The sequence below is a fragment of the Equus caballus genome, chromosome 2 (genome assembly GCF_041296265.1).
Source record: "Equus caballus isolate H_3958 breed thoroughbred chromosome 2, TB-T2T, whole genome shotgun sequence".
NCBI classification, from domain to species: Eukaryota; Metazoa; Chordata; class Mammalia; order Perissodactyla; family Equidae; genus Equus; species Equus caballus.
In genome coordinates, this window is record NC_091685.1 from 1,542,394 (window position 1) to 1,555,224 (window position 12,831).

Genomic DNA, 12,831 nt, shown 5'->3' on the forward strand with positions numbered 1-12,831 from the left:
TTTAAGGCTTTTCCCCCTTTATTTTGGTAACTCAGAGCCTCAGTTAGAGTCAGAAGTGCTCCTACACCCAGTCCTGCCCTGCTTTCTTCCGTTTAGAAGACCCTTTTCTGGCTTGCCTCTGGCTGCATGTCCCTGTTCGCTGTGGGACTTCAGGGAATATTCCCATCTAAGAACCCGTGCCCTCACCACATGCCACTCTGGGTATTTGAGATAATGGAATTCCTCACGCAAACACTTTTGGGCCTGCTTCCAGGGCCTGCATGGACCTTGTCCCTTGGATGCATGCACACAAGCCCCTCACAGTACCAGGTAAGCCAGGGATGGGAGGAGAAGGGAGGGAACCACAGGCCATTTGCAGGAGCTGGAGTAGGCCCCCTGCAAACTTACACATTCTGAAATTCCAGAATTCCAGTTTTGTACCTGGCCTTCAGGGTCGCTTTGAAAGTATATTCCTCAAAGTAAGAAAATAGAACTATTGTATGTAGAGAAGTATTAGTTTAACTTAAAGCTTTTAGATATTTAAGCCTCCGTTTGTGTTCTTCACATGGACCCCAGGACTATCAGGGGCAGGCCCACTCGGAGTAAAACCTAAAATCCTTACCATGACCTATGAGATCCGACAAAGTCTGTTCCTGCCCCCGACCCAGCCCTGCTCCACCTGACCCAGCTCCTCGTTGCAGCAGAACACCAGCACGCTCCCATCTCAGGTCCTTGAGCTCGCTGCTGCTGCTGCTGCTGCTGCTTGGAGTTCTCTTCTAGGTACCTATGTGGCCTCCTCCCTCCTGTCCTTCAGGTCGTCCCCCACCCCCCACCGCAAGTGGTTATTTTATCATTGGGAGCCTGCCTGGCCGTCTTCCTAGAATTTTACCCCTCCCCCAACACCCATCGTCCCCTTCCCGGCTTTCCTGACTTCCCTGGACGCGCATCAGTGTCAGAAAGTCAGAAGTGGTAAAAACTAAACTAGCTTTTCCACCCAAGTATCTTTCTTTCAAAACCTCTGAGATATTAAGATTTCTTTCCTTAAAAAATTACTATTTTAGTTTTTGTGTCTTAAAAGTCATCCATGTACCCAATTTAAAGAATCACGTAGTTCTCTAAGGCAAGTTACTTAAAGCAACAGTCTCCCTACCCCGCCCTCAACTTCAAGAGTGACGTTTTCAACTCTCTTATATGATCTTTTGGTATTTCCCGCCATATCTGTATATCGTGCTTATATTGCTACTTCCTAACTTCTCAGTTTTAGGCATTATTTATCTTCCCCTGTAGAAGATGAGAATTAAGCTCTCCCCTGTCACTGTCGCACCCTGTGCCTGCACACACTTATCCAGCCCGCCCCCTCCCCGGGATGGCTATGTTGTGATTTTGGTTAAATCAAGATTCAGCGTTTTAAAAACTGAGTGAACACGAGTCACAGCTGAGCCACGTACTATACTCAGTGTTCTGTGATTACTTCTCTTTTCCTGCAGCATTTTATTTTTCCTGGAGTGGAAATTGTCCTGATTTCGATGTGTTTCCTTCTCTAGGTTATTAGCGTCAATTCCAGCCCAGACTGCCCCTGTTACGTCTCTCTTCTCCCAGCGTCTTCGGGCGTCTATATTGTTTTCTTTTTCTTGAAAAATCTCTTAGTCTTTTTAGTCTTTTAGATCTTTTCTAATCTGCATGGCTGTTCTCAGGGTCAATTTGAGTTTGACTGAAACCACAGAGACCCTGTAAGAGGCTTGTTTCTCCCCAACAGGACTTCAAGCAGTCGCTGTAGAGACAGTTGGTTTTTTCAGATATATTATGATGTGAGCAAATCATGAAAATATAACTATTTACCATGAATTTATCTGTGGTTCTCTTTCATGTGTTGTAATTAAGATACTTTTTTATTCCAAAAATATAGAATGTATTCTTATATTTTATTGTTTTGCATAGAGCATGTTAGGAATTACTGGAATAATCTTAATAAATTTGCGTATGTTTATTTCGTATTGTATTCTTTCTTAATAGGCTCTCAAAATTAGAGAGGTCTGTAATTGCCCACCACTTTCTGGACCAGACCCTCGATTACTATTCAAACTCAGTGTGAAGCATTTTCTTGAAGAATCAGAGAAAGAAGACCTAAATATCACTGTTAAGAAACAGAAAGTGGATACTCTTCCCACTCAGAAACAGAAGCAAATACCATTAACATATATAATTGAGAAAAGAACTGACAGTTGAATTAAAATTTGAGACACAGGATATATGAAGAATGCAGCAATCCTTATCATTTTTATGTTACTTTTTAAAAAATGATGTTTGAAATGAAAAAAATGGATATTCAAGATCAAATCATGTATATTACAGGTATCTAAATTCTTCTAGCTATTTTTCATTAAATATTGAGGTATTTTAATCTGTTTTAAAATATTTTCAAAGAGGAAAATGTCACAGAATAAATTTATATTACACATTTTATTCTGTCTCATACTTGTTTTTTATTTGGAAGCAGACCTCTAGTGGATGAGAAATCAGAATGTACAGTAATTGTTGTAGAGAGGTTTCCCGCGGAGCCTAAACTGGGTTTCAGAGACTGAATGGTTAGGACACACTGAGAAACTGATAGTCTGAAGCATGCAGAAATTGGTTTGCATTGGGGTAGAATTTTGTGGAATAGGGGACCTGCAGATAGAGAATTTCCTGATCCTCACTCATGGACAGTGTGGGATTAAAGCTATAGGCAGAAGCTGAAGAAGCGGTTTTCATAGGGAGGCACAAGTGGTGCTGTTTGTGGTCCAAGTGACAAAGTGAGAAGCAAAATTGGAGAGAGGGTCATTTCCTTGCAGACAGAGTGTGCTTCTGGTGCACTATAGTCTGAACAGTCATGACGTTTTAGCTCCTTGACCATATTACACTTTGGGAATGTCTGGGGTTCTCAGAGAAGGCAGTCACCCTGTTCTCATTGAGGTACCACCAGGAGAGGCAGGGGCAGTATGCTGCCCCCAAGTTCATCTCCCTGGGCAGCAGACATCAAAAAAGGGCTGGATGAAGATAGAGAAGCACAAGACACATCCCTGCTGATACCTAGAAATAAGTTTTAAAAATGTATTATTATTTATATATTATTTGTACTCCCCAAACTGGTGAAGTCTGGTGATGTTGAGGTTATATTCCTAAGAGGGACATTTTTCTTGAAGCACATTACAGTCATGTGTTGCTGGACGCTGGGGATACATTCCAAGAAATGCACCATTAGGAGATTTTGTCGTAGTGCAAAGATGGGAGTGCACTTACACAAACCTAGGTGGTGTAGCCCACTGCACGCCTAAGCTATATGGTGGTAATCAGGGGACCACTGTGGTAAAAGCGGTCCGTCGTCGACTGAAACGCCGTTATGTGGCATATGACTATGTATGAAATAAACAGTTTCTTAGAGAATTAAAAGGGAAAGAAATTACCTTTTATTGAGTATCTACTATGAGCTGGGCCCATTTATTCCACAACCCTATCAAGTAGGTTTTATTATTCTCATTTTACATTGAGAAACAGGCCTGGAGAGGTTAGATAATATACCCAAATGTCTGTCACCCAGAAAGAGCAAAGCTAGGTCTGACTATAAGTCTGCTCATTTCCACAACTCTCAGGCCTCTAGAGCTAAGCTAGCATAAGACAAGGAACAAACTCCATTCTCAGTTGTTTGTTAGCTTCCCCACGTACAGCTTCGATACAGGTAAAAATCTCCTAATTATAAAATCAGGGGTCTCTTACATTATCTGCAGGCTGATTTCCCAGGTCCTCCTCTCAGACCCTTCTATCAAAATTTACACGAGGAGCCTGGAGTGAGGCAAGATGGGAGAGTGGGACCTCTCACCCTGCCTGTGACTTCTCATTTGGGGCGTGTCCTGACACTATCACATTTTCTTAGACAAAGGCCTTCCCTAATTGTTATGAAGGCAAGTTCAGAGCCTACTCATGTTTTTCAGGGCTTGTGAGCAATCTCGTGATCTGCACACAAGACAACACCCGGAAGGAGGAGGTACAGATGAACTGGTCGTTTTTTACACTCTAGTGACTGGATGCCCTCTGTAACACATAAGGACATTTGGAGAATGTCACCTAGAGGTAAACAGGAAAACACACCATTAGATTTCCTAACAAAATAGTGGAGGGGAGACTCTAGTCTATTTTTTCTTCCATCCCATTATCACATCTAATTGTATTGTTCAGACTTCCTAGAAAATGTAGAAGTTGACATCATGTCAGAAAGAGTGGAGAAAATATAGAGATAATACTTTTATGGTGTATATGAAAAAGATTTTTTTAACCCATGGAATCAATAAATGTAAAAGAAATATTACATTTCAGCTCAGGGTTTTAGGAGAAATTAAATAGCAACTGGAACGTAATCTATATACATATGCTTTAAGCTGCATATGGAAACGACCCCGGCATGGTCTGCATTCAGCTGCATAAGTTACTGTCAATGCTTTCTGTGTGTCCATAGAATTTAGATGTTGGCTGGTTAGCTCAGTTGTTGGAGCATGATGCCAGTAAATCCGAGGCACACATTCAATTCACTCACTTATAATCCAGGTAGTTATAAGACTTTATGCTCAAAAACTAAGAAAAGTGTGTATTTACTGCTATGTCCCTAATACCTAATAATTTTTGGCACATTATAGGCATTCCATTAATATTTTACTGATACTGTACACTCAACATCATGTGGTCAAAGGATAAAAAAAAGAGGAGGAAAGGGGCCGGCCCTGTGGCTGAGTGGTTAAGTTTGCGCGTTCTGCTTCAGTGGCCCAGGGTTTTGCCAGTTCGAGTCCTGGGCGTGGACACGGCACCACTCCTCCGGCCATGCTGAGGCAGCGTCCCACATGCCACAACTAGAAGGATCCACAACTAAAAATACACAACTATGCACTGGGGGGCTTTGGGAGAAAAAGGAAAAATAAAATCTTAAAAAAAAAAGAGGAAGAGAAACAATCGTTCTTTGTGAAATCTCTGCCTCTTGGTAGCCTGGGCAACTTACACTCTTTCCAGTAATGAAGTTACTTAAACTCTCTAACCCTCATTTCTTCATTTGTAAAACGGGGTCAATAAATCCTACCTGCTAGGTTGACGTGGTGCTGAGAGCATTCAGCACAATGTCTAGAGCTCCAAACATAATACAAACAGCCACAGTTTGTTGAATGCTTACTTTGTACCAAGCGCAGTGCTCGGCATTTTCAAGCCCTGTTGATCCTCACTGCAACCCTATATATGATAGGTATTGTGTTATCCTCCATTTAGATCAGGAAACGGAAGTTTAGAGGGTTAATGGAACTTGCTCAAGATTACATGATGGTGTATTTCTTTTTTTTCTTTTTTTTTTTTAAAGAAGCAGTATAGCTTTTTTTTTTTAATTTGGAAGTTTGGCCCTGAGCTACCATCTGTTGCCAATCTTCCTCTTTATTTTTCTTCTCCCCAAAGCCCCAGTACATAGCTGTATATCCTAGTTGTAGGACCTTCTAGTTCTTCTACATGGGACGCCGCCCCAGCGTGGCTTGATGAGCAGGGCTAGGTCCGCACCCAGGATCGGAACCAGTGAAGCCCGGCTGCTGCAGCGGAGCACGTGAACTTAACCACTCGGCCACGGGGCTGGCCTTGGTGTATTTCTAAAGATTATTTTACTTGCAAGAACAGAAAAACCAACTCAAACTCAAGAAAATTTATTGCCTCGCCTAACAGGAAAGCCCAGAAGTGCACTAGCTTCGATGCAATTTAGTCCCGAGGGTCATGATGTCGTTAGAGCGATGGCTTGTTTTCTCTGCAGTTTTTCTCGGCTCTGGCTTCACTCTTCGCTGATGTTTTCAAGGTGGCTGCCCGCAACTCCTAGGGTCACCTCACATCCAGGTGGGGAGAGGACTCACCTTGAAACTGTTGAAACAAAGCCTTCAACGCTAACTGCACCGTACAGGGTGCCCCGGACGCAACCACTCCAGCAGGGGGTGGGATTATTCTGACTGGCTGGAGCCCAGGATGGATACGGTCGAGACGGAGCAGCTACAGCATGGGGGAAGATGTGCAACCACGGGGGCTAAGGAACTGCAATAAGAACCTGTTACATTTGTCCTCTTTCACCAGGTAAAGAAACAAGATAATTCCCCGAAGATTTGGGCTGAAATGATATTTAATTTGAGCAAAAACAATAGCATAAATCTTATGTTGACATGATAGTAAATTTGCATTTGTGTATTTGGTTTACCATTTACAAGATATTTTTTCCTGACCTAAATTATCTCATACCCTCAAACCCAACCCAGGAGATTGGAAGGACAAGTGTATTTACTCACAGGGGAGAAAACTAGTGCTTGGAGGGTTTAGGAAGTTATTGAAGGATGCATTTCGAGTAAACAGCTGAACTGAGACTGGAAGAAGGGTTCATTGATCTGTAACCCAGTGCTCTTTCAGGAATACCACATTCTTTGGAAAGGAAAGTATTACCTCCATTTTTTATCTGGAAACCGAAATTCAAAGATATTAGGCAACTCTGTGCCAAGCACTACTCAACAGGTATGAGATTCAGACTCATCTTCTGACTCCAGAATCTGTGCCCCTCACCTATTTACTACTTCAGTTCGCAAATCTCAGAATGGAAGTGGGCATGGAAAGAAAGCATTCATGTCCCTTCACTCCTCGCTTGTGAACAGCAGGGCCAAAACCCTCCTTTCCCTTATGTAAGAGTACTCATTTTAATACCACATGACAGGTGGTACAACAGCCATTTAAAGTATATTCATGTACGTGAAGGATAAAATTTCTGTTACTCATCTCATAATGCGTTTTTATTGACACCTAGAGTTCCTTAATCTGTGGTGAGAAATCTCTCTCACTTCATTACTGAAAGAAGCTCTGCGAGAGTACCACCCCTTTACACCTTGCCCCCTGACTTCCATCAGAAAACCCACAGCCCTCAAGGTGGGCTGGCGGCTCCTGGCCTTTTAATCACAAGGACTCCTTTTCCGTTACCTGGCTCCCTCTGCGTGGACTTTACTCCACAGAGTTCTCCTTGTCCTGAAAGCTTGGAGTGTCTAGACCCGTGGCCAGGCTCTTGCTGCACTGGCTGTTTAGGAGCTGAAGTGGTTGGGCTTGGGGCGTGTGTCACAGTGTGGTCCTGCTTCCAGGTCTCAGAAGTTCTGTGACATCGTCCAAGACCAATCAGGACCTCTGATCATCAAGTGATGTCTGGTGTTACCAAGATTCCAGGCAAAAGAAAGATTTGTGATTTGACTAGTCTGGGTGGCCTAGTTAAGTGAGAGAAAATATAAAATTTTTGGTTAGGCTCTTTGAAATATTAAGCATACCTAGTAGATTCCAATACCATCTTTACAGACCACAGGGACTGGGACCTCATGCTGGGCAGCATGCGTTTAAGATCAGATTTGCTTTTTTTTCTCTCCAGAATATAAAAGAAAATAAAATTAACATGTATTGATTTTGACCACTATGTCAAAGTATAACCATGTTTCTGTCACTGAGGGATGATGGATGGTCAGCTTAAGTGTTCTGTTGTTTTACATTTAAGGATATATTTTTAAAAATTAAGTATTGTTTTTGCGCAGAAACAAGTTGAATTTATTTTTTTCGACATCAGCTGTTCCCTCTGATGTTACAGTAGCCTTGAGAGAATCAAGGGCAATGTGACTAGTCTTATTTTTGCTTTGGGAAATGGGATAGTAACATTTGCCCTGCCTGCTTCCCAGGATTACTGTGGGTTTTAAATATAGTAACAATGTGAATGCTCTGTACAACATCCAAAATGCTGTACCCGTGCTGACTCTTATGTTCTAGCATTGTCTTAGTCTGGGCTATAAGATTATTAGGAGAGGTCATTTCCAAAACGATGACCGTTTGCCTGATCTCATACAACCCAGAATTGATGATGTTCTGCTCTTACTTAAGTGTGAGGAAAAGGGAAACTTATTTGTAGCACGTTTTGTTCTAGTCTGATTTATGAGTGTGTGTGTGTGTGTATGTGTGTATAACCTAGTTATTCTATTAATGCTGTTACGGTCCTGGTCGAGAGAGTGTTCCTGATTTCCATCAATTTCTACATTCTGAGGCTTCGATCTAGAGAAGTGGGGTCAACCTCTTCCTGAATGGCAAGCCCATTCTCCAGATGGTGGACTGGGAGAAGGGCAGCTAATGTTCCTTGAGCCCTACTAAGGACAACATGGCACACGTTTCTCTCCTTTTCATCCTTGCAGCAGCTCTCCAAGGCGTGGCTTATTCTAATTTACAGATAAGGACGTGGAGGCTCACAGGACTGTATAACTTGGCCGAGCTCGCACAGACCATCCAGGAATTTAGCTAGGTTTGTGGGACTCAAAGCTTTTACTGACTTTCACTTTCTCTCACACACAGAAAATGAGAGCAATTCTCAGGGCAATATGGGAAACATTGATTTGGGGTCCTTCCTTTGTTCTAGAGCCCGAGGCTTTTCTCCTGCTCCATAATCCCTGAAACTTTCCATGATCTCATCTCTCAACACCATCCCTCAACCCTCACCTCCTGCACTGAGCCAACCAGCTGACTGAGAAGTGTTCATGACAAAGGCCCAGCAGCTCTCAGGAGCACGAATTGGCACATCGTCAGCGCTCCATGAATTCAAGTCCGAAGACAGAAAGAATGAGTGATGTGTGAATGAAGACAGAGAAGCAGCAGCAGGAGTTATTGGAATGCTTGAGAGAGTTTCCCAGTGAACTTTATAAAATAGTGAAGGGTAAGCCTTACCCCCATGCTCATGGGTATTTCTGGTCACCTCCTCCCAGTGCCCAGGGCTTTGTGAGCTTCGCCTCTGCCCACAAACACTCCGTGGCAGGGTGCAGAAAAACCCCACCAGTTCTGCACCCTCCAGTCACTCACTCACCCTACTTTCTGCTTTATTCTTCTTTCTAGGACTTACCTCCATCTGAAATCAGAGACTCCTTTGGTTCCACGGCTACTCAAAGTCATTCGGGGCGGCTTTGATGGGAGCTAATCCCAGTAGCTAACTCGTCCTCCCGAGGGAATGGATCTAGGAAGCCACTGAGGATTCGAGGTCTAAAGGTCCAGGTTCAACCCCTGCCTTCCTCCCCAGCCATGTGATGGAGCACGCCCCTCTCCTCTCAGAACCTCTGCGCATCCTCACCAGCTGGTCGTGGAAAAGCAAAGCTCTACCACCACAGCTGCCAGGTGGTACTGCACGCCCGCCATTGGCTTGGGAGGTCCTTGAGAGCAGGAGCTCTGTCGCAGTAGTGGTTTTTTATCCTCGATCCAAAGCACTGCTCAATACATGTTTCTTAAAGCAATAAACAGAATGGTCCTAGCATTACCTTTCAACGTTGTCCAGGCAAGTGCTCAGTGTGCCTCCCTGGTCCTACCGGACAGGCTCGATTTCTTCTCAGGTTTGCCCCGAGGAGCTCAGTCCCCACAGCCAGGCCAACCTGGATTTGAAGCTGGCTCATTCTGGGTAAGTGACTTTCCTCTGTGAGGCTCAATTTTCTTCCTCTGGAAAATGGAGATAGTAGCAGTTGACGTTTCGTGGGGTCATGTGAGGACCACATCTATGCTCAGCCATTTCCTTGTGTGTGGCGAGCACACATCACGAGTGAGCGTCAGCATCGCTGGGCAGCCCACGCCCGCTGCAACAGCCGTGGAGTGGTCCAGAGCTCTTCTCGCCCTCTGCTTTCTTCTCTACTGAGGGGTTTCTCTGGCACCACAGGGTCTTGCTCAGCCACAGGCAGGGGTGCCCCAGAGGTGCAGGGGGTCAGCTCCCCCAGGGTGTCCTACAACCAGTGGGGATCAGAGTCAGTGGGTAAATGCCTCACCCTCTGGGGTGATTCTGGAGTGTGTTCCACAGTTTGTTGGAGGGCCCCTGTGGACTGAGCCCGTTGCCCACAGCTCTCACCCACTCATTCACGCATGCTGTATTTGCAGACTGTATTTCTCTCTTTGTCCCCTTCCTCACGTGTGCTTCCTGAGATCACCACCAAATAAATGGCCCAGTGCCCACCCATCCTATCCTAATGCCTGTCTTAGGGCCTACTTTTAGGGGAACCCAAACTGTGAAGTTAGCTATCAAACTTATTATTATTATTATTGATCCCCATAGTAACACCACTTAAGAGATGGAGAAACTGAAGTTAAGAGAGGTGAAGTAATTGGCCCGTGGTTACACAGCACAGGGTTCTGATAATCCTTACCTCTCAGGGTTGTTTTGAGGAAGTAATAAGTCACCTATCAGATATAAATGAGCTTTGCAAACTGCAGTATTGGGCACGAGTTGCTTCTTGTCCCTTCCTAGTGCCACCTCTTCTAATGACGGTGACATAGAAAATGACCCTCCGATACCCAGAGCAGCCATAAACATTCCCAAGTGTGACAGCTCACTGTTCCTTTCTCAGGCCACATAATTGGTCACAGCGCAGCCGCACAGTCTGAGCCCGTTATCCGTGATTCATAGGCTCTGGAGCCGGTGTGACCCTAGTGCACCCACGCAGTGGGAGTTTGGACTCGGAATTCACAGTCCAGGCATAAAGTGGTGTTTACACACACGTGACAGCTCGTCTGCGGGCAGGGGAAGTTTATTTAACAGCTGGAACAGATTGCAGAGTAACACTCAACAGCCTCGTCGGGAACATAGAAACCTCAGGAGTCGAGATGTGGAGGCAGCGCGGGCTGGGAAGACACACAGTCTCGGGGAAGCCTGCTCCACGCGCTCAGACTCTCTGCTGGGATGTTCAGCTTGGATTGTTCCGGAGATGCAGTCCCGAGGGCTCAGCAAGACCAGTCACTGACAGTAAGATCAGTAACCAGAGCAATAACAAGAGCTGCCGATCATCACTGAATGAATAAGGGATCCCCTCGTACAGGCCACGCCCTGAAGCACCGGACAGGCAGGAGCTGGCTTGATGCTTGCGATGGTTCTTTGAGGCAGATATGGTTGTCCCACTTTATACATGAATGAAGAAACTGGAGCCCAGGGAGCTTGAGTGACTTGATCCAAACAGACCCCATGGTTTGGACTACCTCGCCCTTCCAAGCTCCTGGGCCCCAGACTTAATGCCATCTGGGGGTGTGAGGTGTTGGTAGGTTGGCTGTTTCGCTGGTTGGTTGGTTTTAATGTGTGAAAATACAGTGTGATGTGGAGAAAAGTCTTTTGAATCAGGTAGACCTTAGACAAATCACTTCATTTTCCCAGGATTAATTTCATTCCTACCCAACATTCGGTAATGTCTGCTTCGCAGAGCACCCATGAGAAGGTAGTGGGTTTAGGCTTGTAGGTGTCTGCCACATGGTAACTGAGCACTGCTTGGCGCTGCTCTTTCCCTTTCACCCTTGTCCACTTACTTCCAAAGATGATTTACAAAGGAAAGTTGGGAGCCACCATCTGAGAGGAGAGTGACTCCTTGCCAGGCCTCAAATTGTTTACGAGATTCTTTTGTAAGGCAGAGAATGTCAAGAGACAAATATAAGAAGGGTTTTTCATCAGTCTTTTGTCTTCTACTCAAGGAAACATTAAGTAGTATTCAGGCATTCTCTGCCCTGCTGTCTGCCTTCTGCTGGGGTGGTCTCTCTCTCTGAACTATTTCAAATGTCCCAGCAGAGCTGGAGAGCTCTCCTCACCCCATTGACACGTGAAGGGCACATAGAGCTTCCATGGGCAAGTCCAATGACCACAACTGGTCACAGACTCTCTCCCTTGAACCGACTGCCTCTCTTTTTTCACCCAACACAGTGATAAGATGTCATTCAGGCTAAGTTTCTAAGTGAGACTTATGGAAAGTAATAATGATAAAAATAAAGCAAGACATGGAAACTAAGACTAAAGTTATGTCAGAGCCAAATATACCAAGGACAGGAGGGGACTGCTTCTGAGAGAAGATGGTATGGTTAAGACAGATGACACAGAAAGAACCATTTTACTCCTAGTCAAGACTGAGGCTAATGGTCACACAAGTTGCACACTGCACCCCTCCGGAGGGCACCATCCCCCCAGACGGGGATGTGAATAACAGCCATGGAGACACGCAGCAAGGCAGCCCTGCCTGTGATGCTGCTGTCCTGTTCCTCGGGAAGCATGATCTTCAAGGTACAACACAATTAAGGGTGAACTGAAGTTCCAGGTGAGAGAAGAGATGTCAGAGAGAACCTGATTCTTTTATTAATGTCATAATAGTAGTATGCAATAGTGATACTTAACACTTACGGAGTAAAGTGTGTCAGGGACGCCCCCAAGCCCTGAGCATATATTACCCCGTTTTACCCTCAACTGCAGTACTGTTGCTACCCGGCCGACAGCCATTCTTCCACTTCCCTTTCAGCAAGCTTCATTTTGTTTGAATGGCAGCCCCTGCCTGAGGGGGTAAGTCATGACTGTCTAAGTCAATCATGGCAATGCTATCCCCCTGAGCCAGTGATTGGTCCTTGAGTAGGCATGTGACCAGATCTGGCCAATGAGAAATAGAGGAAACTCTAATATTTTCCAGGGATTGCAAATATTTTAGAGAGAGGCCACAGAGAAGGCTGTTTGTTTGTTTGTTTTAAACCTGTGTTTTCTATTCCTGCTTTGCATACATTATGTTAATATATGATGCTTCTTGCTGCTGTGGTCTTCTAATGAGCTTGAGAGAAGGTCAAGAGAATTGTGGAGATACCAACATAGCACTCTAACGTCACCTTGTTGCTGAGCCAACACGGGCCCTGCCTCCCCTGAAACCTTTGGTGAAGTGAGATAATTAAATGTCTTTACTGTTCATGCCACTATTAATTGAATATTCTCTTACTTGCACCCAAAAGAATTCCTATTGATAAAATATTATTGCTTCCACTTTACCA

The 12,831-nt window shown here is 44.7% G+C and overlaps 1 protein-coding gene across 8 annotated transcripts in view; it reads left to right on the top strand.

Moving 5' to 3' along the window:
• The window catches only part of OMA1 (OMA1 zinc metallopeptidase), a 113,973-nt gene that overhangs the window by 82,752 nt on the left and 18,390 nt on the right, over positions 1 to 12,831 (top strand). For 3 of the 8 annotated variants that reach the window (XR_002803926.2, XR_011436327.1, XR_011436328.1), the window contains exons 9-10: positions 8,441 to 8,734; positions 8,911 to 9,463. Coding sequence is in view for 4 of the 8 variants with exons in the window: in XM_023629014.2 (XP_023484782.2) it covers positions 1,993 to 2,205 (213 nt within the window). In the remaining 4 variants the exon portion in view is untranslated. Of the gene's footprint in view, positions 1 to 253; positions 310 to 1,992; positions 2,443 to 8,440; positions 8,735 to 8,910; positions 9,464 to 12,831 lie in introns of those variants that run through there. The other 5 variants (XM_023629014.2, XM_070259873.1, XR_011436326.1 and 2 more) reach the window with 4 other exon arrangements.